A 13,492-nucleotide genomic window follows, 5' to 3' on the forward strand; every position below is an offset into this window, starting at 1 on the left:
CCAACTACAAAGCTGAATAGGATTTTGATCAGACTAATACAACACGCGCTCGAGTGCTTATCCCTCTGAAGTCACAGGGACTAGGTTGATACTTCCTCAGCCTACATTACGAGTACAGAGCGCGGGTGGGATCAGTCCCAGGTTTGTCTCGTGCATGATGAAGCCCGCCCTGCTCTCCTTAGGCCCCCCAGGTCCAGCTCCGACATATGATACTCCAATCTTTGTGATATACAGCATAGTTCTACTACCGCAGAAGTAGCATTGAGGGTACAATGTCAGATGTCGCGAGTGCTTAGGTTAGAACACCTGCAATTTATAGTGGTCAGCCACCGAAGACATGAAGAGGAGAAGATGACACACAAACATGAATTCATGAGCAAGCAGTTTATTGTCTGTCTATGATCCGCACCTTGTTCACTACTTGACCAACAAATTGAGGATTGTTGGATCCAGCACTCATAGCCACTTCACGAGTAAGACCCTTCATTCGGCAAATGTAATCATAATAAGCATCCGTGTCGTCTACCGAGCCTCTGGGTGGCGCTGTGAACCAACCATTGTGCATGATTTTCTGCAGCGTTCAGATCACCCACTGGGCGCAAGACCAATCGTCTCGTTCTCTAGGTAGAGGAGTTGATCCTTGAGTTGGCTCCTCCAACTGAATGAACTTGGAGACCTCGTCGAAAGAGGTATTAACGGATGGGAGTTGAATAAGAAACATGAATTCGAGAATGTCAAGGGTCGATAAGGCATTAGGCCCTACCCTATGATCTGCTACCCACGAATCTGTCTTGTCATCGAAAACGGATTGATAGAGATCCAGGGGTTTATCTGGCCTGTAGTTGAACTCAGGTCGAGGGAGCGCAATTGCCCAGTGGTATTTCCCCTTTAAGGTGCCAAGTTCGAAGATGTTAAGAGCGATGTAAATTTTGGTGGACATGGCGGCACCGAAGAAAGCTGTTGTGAATGCCGATAAGTAGACCAGATTAGCAACATTGAGAAATAGCAAGGTTGAAATACAGGGTAGACATTACCTGAACGAAGCGAAAGGCAGTCCTGAAGGAGGAGGGATTTTGATAGGTGTCTTGATGATAAATTGAGTACTCAAGGGATGGCGTTCAAGTTCAAACAGATACTTAAGTACTTATCATTGATTGTTACTTGATTGCTGCGGATTACTCCATCAATAATCAACCGCCCGTTAGGGTGATGGCATTAACTCGAACTCATCCAGAGAACACCACATGATGCAGTGATCAGACTGACAAGGAATGGGTAAAAGGCAGCGGCCTATGTCAAGATAGACACTATTTTTCATAGATAAGTAGAGAACGTACGCTGAATGACTATACCCGGGAGAAGCCGGTCGGAGACTAAAATCACGGACGCGCCGCGCCGCAGTGTGGCGCGTTTGTCCCGCTTCTTGCTTTCATCCTTTTAACGTCTGACTCCTAGTTCTTGTTTCCTTCTCTTCGAGTCATTCGCTATTATTGGTGGAATCCGTAGAAGTTGCTACCTTACTTTGCAGTACGTGGACTGTTGTTTCAGCACCCAACAAGGACCTCATTCACAGTCAGAAGCGTATTCCAGCTACGGCTTAGAAAGAAATAGAAAACGACTATGGTCAAGCGTCCGAGCATAACATCTAGTAGCGTTAGCGAATATCTAGACACGCCTCCATCAAAGAAAACTCGCGTCGACCGTGACGATGGTTCGCGGTCGCGTCGTAAGGGGGAGGCGGGAGCACGGAATGATGCAAGTGAAGAAAACGGAAATAATGGCGACGTTGACACTTACATGGACTATGATGACGAGAAGTTTGAAAAGACGTACAAAGACAGGATCCTTGCGTCGCTTAAACGCGAGACAGAGTGTTCTAGGGGTCCGTCAATTTTATCGCGTTCAATTCCTCACACGCTGAAATACATCTTGAGGAGTTGCTGAATACGGTATCATAGAGTACATCGAAATGCACCAGTTCATGTGCCACAGATACTTGTCGTTCACTTTTGGGCCATAAATTAACTTCATCATCGGTGCACCAAACGCTACATTTACATTATGCTCTAACTGTACTTACTTTCAGGGCATAATGGCAGCGGGAAAAGCGCTGTCCCTTTCTGCTATCACTGTGGCTCTTGGCGGTCGCATCAACTCCACCGGACGCGGCAATGGATTAAAATCTTTTATCCGTGAGGGACAGTCGTACGTTCAAGTTGATTGTATTGTGTTACCGAACCTAGCGCTTCATGAGAATCAGTGTCGCAGAAGTCATAATTCACCTTAAGAATCAGGGAGAGGAGACATATAAACCTCACGAATATGGGAAGACTATCGTCATTGTGCGTCAGGTTCACGAAGGATGGCTCGTCTTCATGGAAGATCCAAAATAAAGAGGGAAAAGTCATCAGTACAAAGCGTGATGAATTATCTGCCATTTGTGATCATATGAATATCCAAGTCGATAATCCCATGAACGTCTTGACTCAAGGTCAGTCAACTACTTTCGCAATTTCCTTTTCTTATTCCTTCCTATCTCAGATGCTGCGAGACAGTTTCTGAGCGCTTCTAGTAAACAGGATAAGTATAAGGTGCGTCACAAATATGAGATCCGCAATCTGCTAGTTCATTACCCCTTATCCAGCTCTTTCTTCGCGGCACTCAACTTTCTCAGTTGGCACAGGAGTATGACACATGCTACGAGAACATTGTACACACGTCGAGGATAATCGAGCAGAAGGGTGCTGTTCTACCTGACCTACGTGCAAGCCTTAATGAAGCCAAGCAGCGCCTTCGAGAGGCCCAAAAAGCCAGAGATCAGAAAAAAAAGGGTTGACGAGTTGAAGAAGGAACTCGTTTGGGCGCACGTCAATGATAAAGAGGTCGAGATGACGGACGCAATCAACAAGTTAGCGGAGCTGAAGGCTAGGCAAGTACAGATTCAACAAAAGCTGCAAGCTGCCCAGGTTTTGTATACATCGATTCCCTGCTACGTTGAGCTGAACAATTGTTGCTCAGGCCGATTTCGACGCCGAAACCGCGGCCGTGACTCGCCACGAGGAGGAAATCACAGCCATGGGAGACGTTACATATCTGACTGCCACGAAGGAAGAGCTTAGTAATGTGCTGAGAAGCAATAAGCGACTACTGAGGGACATGTTGGTACGTTTCCTGGCCGATCGGAGTGTTTTCGTGCTCACGGTTCCCTCAGAGCGAAGAAAGGGAGATGCAGACCACGCATGCTGCGGCTAAAATTGCTCTAGAGTCGATCCAGAAGCAGATCGCCGATGAAACACGTCGACTCGAAGCTGATACTCAAGCCAAACGCGACGAATCCCAACGTCAACTCGATGAGGCGCGTAGCTCGCTCCTCATCGCAGAGGAAGCTCTTGCTCCGGTGGTAACGTCGAAAGGCGAAATTGATAGCCGTATTCAAGTCCTCAAGACGCAGATCACGACTGCAGAAGCTAGCGTTAGAAGTGCGAGCTGAAAGTATAGCCCACTGCCGAGAGATGGTTCGGAACTGCGAGCTGCAGGAGAAAAATCAGTATGCGGCCTTTGGCAAGAACATGCCCCACATTCTCGAGCAGATTAAACGAATGCGGTGGAAGGGTGAACCTCCTATGGGTCCTCTGGGTGTCCATGTCAAGGTTCGCGACCCTCAGAAATGGGCTGACCTGTTGCGAAGGCAGTTACGTGGGCTTTTGGTTGCTTGGGCTATTACGGATGGTGCTGATCTATTCCAGCTGAGGAAACTGTTGAATGAGAACGGAAAGTGTGTTTCGTTCGATATCTTTACTCGATTTTTTTTGATGCCCTACTATCCTTGAATTCAGTGCCGGTGTGCAGATTGTTGTCGTAAAGCGAGATCCGACGTTTGATTATACCAACGGAGAGCCGCCCACTCGTTATTTAACCGCCCTTCGTGCTCTTGAGGTATGGTGCCTATTTTCCCTGCTGACTGAGTATACGTGAATACATTATAAAGATATCCGACCCTTATGTTACACAAATATTCGTCAACCAGCATCGCATTGAATCTGTCTTCCTGGCTTCTACTCGTGCAGAAAGCGAGGTGATTCTTCGTGAATTTGGACCGAGGTGGACTTGCATGGACAACAGATGGCTTTTTGGTTCGTCAATTTCCGTAAGTTTGTTGACCTTGATGATTTCAAGAGAATATTCACCCGTAGTCATCAGTGAAGGTGGCGGATCTTCACAGGGATTATCCCCGACCGAGGAATGATGCGACCAGGTTGTTACTCAGTGGTCGTGATATTACTTCTGAAAAAGTGTCCGTTGTGCATCGCTTCGTCTGTGTCCTGGGTAATGACCCTTCTTACAGACGTTACTGCCGTGAACCTAGAACAGCATCAACGCGAGCGCGATAGTTGCCAGAAACGCGTGGACCAGCTTAACCAAGAACTTGTAGCAGTGCGGCGTGACTTCCAAGCCAAGATGGCACGTTCACGTTCTTCGATTTTTTCGGCTATAAACTCACAGTCTGATTATCTTCAGAGAGAGGAGAGACTTGCCAATGAAGCTGTCTTGATAGCTGCAAGCACCCTTAAAGATTTCGAAGCTGCAGTTCAGGATGTCTTACCCATCAATATTGCTGGTTTAGAGGACGCCAAGCAGGTATGTGGATGTGTCTTGCCTGCTTGGATCTAAGTAACCTATGTTGTGTACAGGCTCAAGAAGAGGAAAAACGAGGTCTTGAGGTCCAGTTTGAAGCCCACTATGCTCGGAAAAGCGAGATCGACGCAGCACAGAAAGAACTTCTGACCAAGCTAAAAGATGTCAAGGCTGATATTGACGAATTTGGAAGCAGGCGCGATGCCATACAGGTATGGCTGACCAGTCTGGACTTCGTCGTATACTAACGGCCGTTCGACAAGGCCAAGGCTGAAAAGGTTGCCGAGAAACGTACACAGTATAGATCCAATGTTGCCCATTACGAGCGTAAGCTCGCCGATGAAACCACCCGAGTGGAGGAGGCCGAGGCAAACGCAGTGGTCCTCCAAGCAGACTTCCAGGCAAGTCCAATTAAAGTGAACTCAGTGCCAATAGTCTAAATGGCTATCCTGGCTAGGATTGGACTGAAAAGGCAGCGGAATATTGCGACCGGGTGGAGACACGTCGTAATCCCGATGAGATCAATAGGAATATCGAGGCAGCGCAAGCCGCTTTGAATGAGAGGGAAAGAAGGTGCGGTATTTTCGCCCGGCGCTTATGGTTTTGCTCATAAGCGTGTAGAAATGGTGCTTCTGTTGAGGAAATGACGAGGGAAGTCAATCGGTGGACTGATCTGCTCGAAAATATCCAGAGAGATATTCGGCAGATGGCGTCCCTGGTCATTGTGCGTGACTATTATTTGTGACAAGTATTTACACAACGACGTTTATCCTTTGTCATTCTTCAGGCATTAAAGAACTCTCTGACGGAGCGCAGCAAGAGATGGCATGACTTCTTGCTCCACATAGCTCTCCGATGCAAGCTCATCTTCCAGTCCAATCTATCTAACCGCGGATATTGGGGTAAAGTCATTTTTGATCATGAAGCAGAAACTCTGGAACTGAGGGTAATTGACAAGAGTTATCATCGGCCTTCTGCTAACTTGGTCCCTTGCAGGTCCAAACCGACGAACAGGCTGCTACGCAAGGTTCTAGGGAGAAGGATCCCAAAGCTCTGAGCGGTGGAGAGAAATCATACTCTACCATTTGTTTATTATTGTCTCTATGGGAGGCCATTGGATGTCCTCTGAGATGCCTTGGTATGTATATGTTCTAGAAGTCAAGAAAAGTTGTAACCTGACTGCCCATACTACCAGATGAATTCGACGTATTCATGGATGCCGTCAATCGTCGTTTCTATGAATATGATGGTGATGCTCTCTGTTTGTTCTCGCTCGAATGGTGGCTCACTATGTATATAGATTGAAACTGCCAAACATTCCGATAAGAAGCAGTATATTCTTATTACCCCTCAGGACGTGACCACTATCACAATCGAGAACTCTGTTCGCCTGCATCGGATGCCTGATCCTGAGCGGAACCAGGGCATATTATCCTTCCGCTAGATTGCCAGCTGCAACTGTAAAGAAAACCCCGACTATTAAAGCTACTCCCTATATATTGGTAGAAATTCGTCGTGCGTTTGTTATTGCTAAATAATCGCTTCAATTAGCTGGAGTTAAATCTTGCGGATGCACCGCAATTAAATACGTTATAATTACCTGCTAAGGTCTGTTCAGCATAGGATGAGGAATCCCGCATGAGACGAGTTGTTCATTGTCACGAATTATGTGATTTCGTTTATTCGAGACAGTTAAAGCAAGTAATGACATGTGCTACAAGAAATCTGAATCGATCCAGCTCGTGGAGCCCAGCACGGTTGAGATGCTTACAGCACTACTCAGAACCTCGGAGAAGCTTGCACGCGAAGAAGTGTCAGCACCAGCACCAGAGTTGCCATATTCCGCGAAAGTGACATGGTCGGTGCTACCTAGAGCGTTAGGACTTTGATTTCGTAGAAAAAAACAACAGGATTACCGTTCATCACTAAAGGATAAAAGTGAATCAGCAAAATGTTTGTGGATGAAGATCCAGGACTAACCCAGTGTTCCAAATGGACCATCCTGCGGCAGGGACGTTGCTGTGGAGGTAACTCTTCTGGAAAACGACTCGAGCATAGTTTTTCCATGGCCTTCCGAGGTAGGCATCCCCGGTTCCAGAGATTTCACTACTGTCGATAACATACCAGTTACTGTCGCTGCTGCTTCGTCCAGAGGCGGTAATCCATCCATAACCCAAAGTCTGTAAAGAAGTTAAATAGATATAGACGGGAGTCAGGACTCGAAGAGGGACATTACATGAATGACGGAACCAGTAATCCAGAGCCTAGATAGTGGGCCGTGAGAAAACCGCTATTCATGAGTGGGTGATCACTCACGATGCGGTTTGTCCGAAAATCTGTGGGGTAAACTTTTAGCAAGGGGGAGAATGAGGAAGATATGGAAACATACAAAGTCAGTGTTACCTTCAATGTAAGAGTTGGCGATAAATTCGCTATGAATTCGGCGTAAAGATAATCTAGATACTGCAGAAAACAGTACGCACTAGCCCACATTGGCCAACAAAGTATCTCTGCGGAAAGTCAGTAGAGTCCAGTCGTAGCAAGGGGACCAGATACTTACTGATATCCAATAATTTTCAAACCGTAACCACCGAACTGGGTTGCCTGAACACTCAGGGCAATGGCTTGGTCCTAGAAACAGATCAGCGGCCTCCGGATGAGACGACATTCGGAAACACTTACGCCCTAGAAGAAAAGTTCAGAACATACTGCTACTAGAAAGTATGAGAAAGAATTTTACCTCACCGAGGGAATTCACGATATTCACATTGTAAAGGGCAACGTTTGAACCGTGAACACGGACGGTGCCACTTGCATCGTTGGAACCAGCGTCGTCGGCACCGAGGGAGTTGGTCAAGGTGACAGGCTGGAATGGGTGTATGAGAAAAAGGTTCTTCGAAGACAGAAGTGACAGAAGTGATGAATACGTACTAGTTGCTGGTGTAGCTGTCGGCCGTGCTGGTCTGACCATAAATTTTGATGTTGCTTCGCGAGATGAAGCGTTTGGCCAGTGTACGTGCCAGAGTAAATGAAGTAAACCTGGAGGGTCGTAAGTGCTTGTGTGTAACATTGAGATATGGGAGAACTTACACTGCTAGAGGTGTCTGCTAATGCCTTTGTGAGGGTAGAGTACGTCCCAGAGCTACCGACAGTAATGGCACCAGAGGGTGGCGAGCTGTAAGCCCAGGCTGCTTGGACACAGAGGATAGCAGTGAACACAATGGAAAGCATGACTGACTCTTTGGATCGACTGGGTTGAGGCAAGGTCTATATATACAGAATTTCCTTGGACAGCGCGTGATAAGACGGCGGCCCGGGAAAATATATCTAGAGGTACAGGGATAATTTTCGGTACGCAGAGAACACCATGAGCCGTCGGTTCGGTGTTTTGTAGGTCGTATAAAGGGTGAAAAAGATATCAAAATTGCGCGGGATGACAAGATGACCTGCGAACTCGCGGACTTGTTTTGCAAAACTTGGCATCCGTAGTGATCTCTGAATACTCAGACGCGTACTTGCGGAAAGTCGTCGGCAGTCACCGATGAGCAAATCGTGGAGTAACCTGCTCTCATGTTTATCAGAGTAGGAATGCTAGATATTTGGGAAGACGCCCACTTCCCATTGCCGCAAGGCCGTTCTTCCCGTACTTGCAGTGGGGTTACAATTCCATCTTGGCATCTTTTTCTCTTACCCTCGAAGAGTAGGAAATGGTCATGGAGCTGATGGACCTCTGCGGGGTCTGGACCAAATGAGAAACACGTGGACGGCGTCCACGGGTCGGAAAAAGCCGACAATAAGCAAGCCTGAGCGCCAAGACAAACGTCCACGGCAAATGCTTACTATTAGTCTCTCGAATTTCTACTTGTGGTCTGAGGGAAGTACACATCTGCATATTGTTGGGATACCCTATTAACGAGCTCCAAGGCGCTCGCCGCACTTTCCAATACAGCCCAAGCGATATAAAGTTTGAACTTCAACTTTGATTTCTGGTAAATTGATTAGCACTTAGTAGGGGGCTGGGGTCGGCGGTCTTTACTCCCAACGACGACGACGGAGTGTTACTGTACCTCACTTGGACAAGGCTCGGCTCCTGTCTGTGGAATGACTCGCGTACTGGACATCCTGATGCCCAAGAATCTCGGTCGACACGGTTACAGTTTCAAGCCCGACTATGTACCGTTTTCGCGCCATTACTCGCAATACGAAAAGGCGGATCCAGGGCGGCGGTCTGGTCAGTGTTGAAGCGGAGCGGGAGACGTGGCGACCGATTCACTCTCCCTTCAAAACTTTGATTCAAAAGAAATAGGCTATATTCGCCTTTAATATTCTGGTCATACGTTCGTCTACTCGTGTCCTTTTGTCTTCGATCGCGTATCGTCAAGCAAACAACCATCCTGAAGGTGGTGTAAGGGTTAGGGAAACAGATAGCAGTAAACATGGAGTAAATACCATTGCAAATCGCTGCCCCACAGTGGCAAGCAGTATGAACATCAGAGACCTTGCCTTCTTTCACTTTCTTTGCCGTTTCAGCAACGGTTTTCTACAGCACATTGAGTATACCTGAATCACAATTTTGAAATGCTCACTAACTTCATCGACCGGCCCGGAATACGAGAACGTAAACTCCTCCCCCGCCGAGACGTCTTCACACGTGAATATGGCCAGCAGTGGCTTGTGCAAATTGGCTTCGTTGATGTAACATGCTGCCAACACACAGTTGGGACTGCAGGAATGGTTCTGAGGTGTCGCAGGTAAGTCTGCAAGCCGCAGGTAAAATACAAAGAACATGACGTACCAAATACCTCGTAAACTGTGTGCAAAGATTGTTATTTTAGGCAATAGAATACGATGTAAAAAGACTGCGACTTGCGTTGCCAGCATGATATGCATCCACTGAGTACTTGTGGGCCTCATTGATTTCGTCAAGATGACCGAAGTCCAAGTCGAATAGATACGTTCTCCCCCATTTATCATATGTCCTGACGGAAAGATCTCAGCCTAACCCATGCAGTACGAAAAGAGAGCTTTGCGCACATTCCACGCATTTCAGCCTCTTCTTCTGTCAAGATTTCACCCGCATAGATACCCACAAATGTCCCTCTGGGTATTCGTTTGGTACCAGAGTAGAAGACACCTAAAATACGAGTTCAGCATCGTATGTCAGTCAACCAAGATCACATACCCCAGCCCTTTTTCTCGGTCTTCGCAATCTTGACCGGAATTTTCCTTCCATTCTGGACAACCTATTCACGATCAGCGGTCCGCTTCAAAGGTTGCAAATAGAAACAATCCACTCACTCGGTTCCGGCAGTCATCTTCGCAGCGACACAAGTCGTTGCATTCGAAGATCGGTACTCTGTACAAAAGACACTCATTGCGTACCCGACCCTGCGGATCGTATATCCAGTCTTTCAAGCCACTGTCCTCGGCATGTCTCAACTGACGCTTCCTGCACGCGCAGTCCTTGTTCTTGGCGCAAGACCCACTACAGTCACAACACTCGAGTCCCTTCATATCTGGCGGTGGCACACCCTTCCCGTGCCACATCTTATTTGTGTAGTGGAACTCCCATTCTGGTGTAGGCTGGTCGTCTACGAGGTTTTCGATTACGATGGGTGGCGCGAAGGGTTCGTCGTCTGCTGTGTTTTCGCGAATCATGGATTCGAAAACAAGCCGCATCGGGGGCTGCATCCTTGTATGCAGAGGCATTGCATTGATGTGGTCTTGCAGCGCGTGTGGAAGGTTATCAGCTAGATGATATACAGGATCTGCGCGCATCTCCTCCCGAACGTCTTCCCAGTTGCATACCCTGTGTCCACCAAGGAATACATACCTACTCTGTTCCTCAGGTGTACTACTGGGATGAGGAGAATCGAACCGTCCAATAGACGAATGTTCAGAAGACGCCACAGAATTTTGTGGAGAAGTTCTGCGTGACGAACGACGCAAGGAAGAGCGAGAAGACCCGGGAAGGAAGTCATCTGCCACAGACTCTGGAAAGAGTTGTGCACCCACGTCGATGCCCTGATCCTTATAATCAAGGACGTCAGAACTTGAAGTCGCGAAATCGATGATACGTACTTCGGTAGAAACCTCGGCTATCGGTATAACAGCATCATGCTATTCAAGTCAGCGTAGTAAAAAAAAGAAGAAAATTATCATACCTCTGAATCGACATCAACATCCATTGCGTCAGTTGATTTCGGCGAAGGTTGTCCAGGCTCATCATCTGGCATCTAAACAGAATAAGGTATCTGTATTTCAAGCTATGGAAATCACCGACCGTGTCAGGAAAATCGACGTATTCCAAAGCCTGCTCAGCCGCTGGCGTACTTGCTTCCGGAGTTGCGAGAGTCAACTGGGATAGACCCTGCGTGTCGGACTCAAGCATAGACTGAGTGGCATCATCCAAAGAACTGTCCACTTCCATAGCATTCACCATACGAGTCGACGATGTCGAAGCTTCGGACTGAATATCCCTTAGACGTAAACGCAGAAATTTGGGGATCAGCCGTCTCATCAACGATCCGCATGGGGGACTTGCGCGGCGAAGGATTTTCTGGTGCGTTCAAAGTCAGTATTCTGGACACTAAGATTAGATAACGATATACTTACGAGAGCCAGACTGGTCCTGCAACAATTTCAAGGCATTCATGAGTCTTCCGCCTTCTGCTCTGGCCGACGGGTGATCAGTAGCACGAGCCTTGCCAGCTATGCTCTTGGTCTTGCGAGGCAAAGGTATCGGCTTGAGGGGTGATCGTACATTGTTGTTGACATGAGCTTGGACAATTGCATCGGCTAGGGACTGCATTCCTTTGTTTGGTGAAGATAAGACGGGAGACTAAGCAACGCGAATTAAGGACACATATCTAAAGAGGTTGAAAGAGGCATACGCATTGTGGCTCTTCAGCACTGCTACCTGCTACCCTGGAATTAGAATGGCCCTCAAAGAGCAACTGTGACTGTGTAAAATGCGTCAGACACTTCAACTGTTGTAGAGGGAAATGCATACACTCTTGCGAGAACTCGGTGATGCTTTGGCTGAGAGAGGAGCAGATTGATCAGGCGTACGGGGACGCTTCAAAGTTAATCAGTACCTGAATACTAATATGGATGATAGACGAAAACCTTACATGTTTCCTCGGAAGGCTTGGAGTGGTAGGAGATCCTTTCACAGCAATGGGAATGCTTCTCTCTGGAGTCTGAGCACGGGGGATTCGTGAAAGAGAAGTAGATGGGTAGTTAGGCCGGGCTTTCTTTGGAAGCGGTGGGGGCGGTGGTACAGCGACTGAGGTAGCAGAGACCGTTAGCTTCAACTCCGACAGAGTACCGGGATACGGTTGCTCTCGTAGTGGAGTCGCAATTGAGTTTGCTTGCAGGCCCATTTCATCATGCTTCTTTCCGAAGTCTTGAGATATGGCCGGCTGGCTCGACGAAGGCTCAGGGATCGGAGGTTCGTCGAATAAGGGTTCGTCAGGGTCGTCCAGGAACAGAGGCTCATCCAAAATAATCGGGTCATCAGGGATACCGCCCCGATTGGAGTTTCCGTCCGATTCATCTGTGTGCGGGGGAAGGGGTGGATTGGTTTCAACGTCGTCCAATGCGTCAACATCAATGATTTCAACTGGGGACTTTTGCCGATCTTTGGGCTTTGGTTGAACCTTTGAGCGCCGCCGATCTTGGTCTGAGTCACTTGAGATTTCGACGATAGAATTCGCGGGTGACACTTTCCTGGCCTTGATCTTTGGCTTCGGTGCGGATTTTGGCTTGGTGACTGGTTCATCGTTGTCATCGTCAGATATAGTAATAATTTCCACTTCAGCTATGGGACTGTGAGTAATCAATCATGGTGGAGACGCAGACCTGACCTGGCGGAGGCTGCTTCTTCCGGGCAAATTGTGAAGATCCAGGTACAGGTAGTGAAGGGGATGAGGAGGATGAAGATGAAGATGATACTATGCTCTGCCGTTCCCTCTCCTCACGAGTACGCTTGACAGGTCGCGTCTTTGCCATTGAACGCTTTGCACCTCCGGTCGATTTACGCGCCACTTGAATGGGTTCATGCCGGGATCGTGCCTTGGTGCTTGAGCTCGCAACAGGCTGAGAGACAGCATAAGGCGCCTTGGATGGCCCTGCACTTGCGTTTCGGGTGTTGCTAGAGGAGGGTTTGTTTCGGGCTGCGATGTAATTTGAAAACGCGCTTGAACCTACAATAAACGTTAACAGAGAAGGGCGCCGCGATCTGGCAATACCTACGTGACGATGCCGGCTTGGTACTGTGGTTTATGCGTGGGGGTGGCTGCGACAAGGAAGCAGAGAAAGCGTTGAAAGATGACTCTAAGGAGTAAGGCAAAATCAGACGCTGCTTGCGGCAATGTAACGAGGCGTACTGATTGGTTTTGGCCGTGTTGAAGCAGAAGTCGGAGCGCTTAAGGACGTAGAGCCTACAACGATAAGTACGGTCAATATATGCACACGAAAACACGACACACCTGAAGCTTCATCCAGCTTTGACCGTTTCTGCACATTGCCAACAATCGACGGTCGCGGTGCCTTGCGTTTCTGGGGTGCGACTGAAGCCCTGTCATCTGCCAATTCGTCAACAGATCTGTCATCAATAGAATCGTTGCCGGAATCCGAAGGTTCTAAAGCATGAAATGAGAGCAGGATTACAAGTACGATGAAGGGAATACCAGGCTTCGTTGTCCATCGAGGGAGTCCGTCAGGAAGCATGTCGATGTAGTTTACGTTGAGCCGTGTTTGACCAAATCCTGACAACCAAACTTTCCCACTGCCACCGATCTTAGCTCGATCACTGTACATGACTGGAAGTTCACCTCAATATATAGCATTGCTG

At 47.9% G+C, this 13,492-nt stretch overlaps 6 protein-coding genes across 6 annotated transcripts; 2 read left to right on the forward strand and 4 right to left on the reverse strand.

Annotated features, from left to right (window-relative positions):
* Nucleotides 1-385: 385 nt before the first annotated feature.
* EV420DRAFT_1646619 (uncharacterized protein) lies at nt 386-940 on the reverse strand (the record flags this gene model as incomplete). Its single annotated transcript, XM_060477936.1, has 2 exons — nt 386-533; nt 594-940. 2 exons carry the CDS (start codon nt 938-940, stop codon nt 386-388), a joined length of 495 nt encoding a protein of 164 aa, XP_060327257.1.
* Nucleotides 941-1,425: 485 nt separating this feature from the next.
* Nucleotides 1,426-2,001, forward strand: EV420DRAFT_1563231 (uncharacterized protein; the record flags this gene model as incomplete). The annotated part of the gene is made up of 3 exons (XM_060473929.1): nt 1,426-1,527; nt 1,578-1,882; nt 1,935-2,001. Coding segments are annotated over exons 2-3 (329 nt in total), but the record flags the coding sequence as incomplete, so codon positions are not given.
* A 91-nt stretch (nt 2,002-2,092) lies between these two features.
* EV420DRAFT_1706032 (uncharacterized protein) lies at nt 2,093-6,079 on the forward strand (the record flags this gene model as incomplete). The annotated part of the gene is given in 23 exon segments (XM_060479546.1): nt 2,093-2,205; nt 2,261-2,342; nt 2,362-2,491; nt 2,542-2,591; nt 2,645-2,831; nt 2,881-2,966; nt 3,019-3,162; nt 3,212-3,436; nt 3,465-3,775; nt 3,837-3,936; nt 3,989-4,085; nt 4,123-4,147; nt 4,223-4,292; nt 4,372-4,434; nt 4,504-4,638; nt 4,692-4,847; nt 4,899-5,036; nt 5,093-5,208; nt 5,257-5,359; nt 5,423-5,581; nt 5,632-5,773; nt 5,831-5,856; nt 5,936-6,079. 23 exon segments carry the CDS (start codon nt 2,093-2,095, stop codon nt 6,077-6,079), a joined length of 2,802 nt encoding a protein of 933 aa, XP_060327259.1.
* Nucleotides 6,080-6,349: 270 nt separating this feature from the next.
* EV420DRAFT_1706035 (pectin lyase-like protein) lies at nt 6,350-8,205 on the reverse strand (the record flags this gene model as incomplete). Its single annotated transcript, XM_060479547.1, has 12 exons — nt 7,726-8,205; nt 7,567-7,674; nt 7,376-7,501; nt 7,312-7,320; nt 7,196-7,266; nt 7,119-7,145; nt 7,025-7,067; nt 6,952-6,971; nt 6,872-6,899; nt 6,616-6,815; nt 6,552-6,560; nt 6,350-6,500 (listed from the first exon to the last, which is right to left on the reverse strand). The coding sequence occupies exons 1-12, from the start codon at nt 7,864-7,866 to the stop codon at nt 6,350-6,352; spliced, it is 933 nt and encodes a 310-aa protein (XP_060327260.1). The 5' UTR covers nt 7,867-8,205.
* A 564-nt stretch (nt 8,206-8,769) lies between these two features.
* EV420DRAFT_752216 (SET domain-containing protein) lies at nt 8,770-10,958 on the reverse strand. Its single transcript, XM_060483347.1, has 11 exons — nt 10,919-10,958; nt 10,800-10,864; nt 10,717-10,755; nt 9,934-10,665; nt 9,818-9,878; nt 9,670-9,769; nt 9,506-9,614; nt 9,431-9,445; nt 9,226-9,372; nt 9,085-9,175; nt 8,770-9,029 (listed from the first exon to the last, which is right to left on the reverse strand). The coding sequence occupies exons 2-11, from the start codon at nt 10,821-10,823 to the stop codon at nt 9,013-9,015; spliced, it is 1,335 nt and encodes a 444-aa protein (XP_060327261.1). The 5' UTR covers nt 10,824-10,864; nt 10,919-10,958; the 3' UTR covers nt 8,770-9,012.
* Nucleotides 10,959-13,009, reverse strand: EV420DRAFT_752215 (uncharacterized protein). The gene is made up of 7 exons (XM_060483346.1): nt 12,892-13,009; nt 12,504-12,842; nt 11,769-12,457; nt 11,648-11,713; nt 11,529-11,597; nt 11,251-11,476; nt 10,959-11,194 (listed from the first exon to the last, which is right to left on the reverse strand). Exons 2-7 carry the CDS (start codon nt 12,646-12,648, stop codon nt 11,040-11,042), a joined length of 1,350 nt encoding a protein of 449 aa, XP_060327262.1. The 5' UTR covers nt 12,649-12,842; nt 12,892-13,009; the 3' UTR covers nt 10,959-11,039.
* Nucleotides 13,010-13,492: the final 483 nt, after the last annotated feature.

Source organism: Desarmillaria tabescens, assembly GCF_030435595.1.
Source record: "Desarmillaria tabescens strain CCBAS 213 chromosome Unknown EV420scaffold_36, whole genome shotgun sequence".
NCBI lineage: Eukaryota > Fungi > Basidiomycota > Agaricomycetes > Agaricales > Physalacriaceae > Desarmillaria > Desarmillaria tabescens.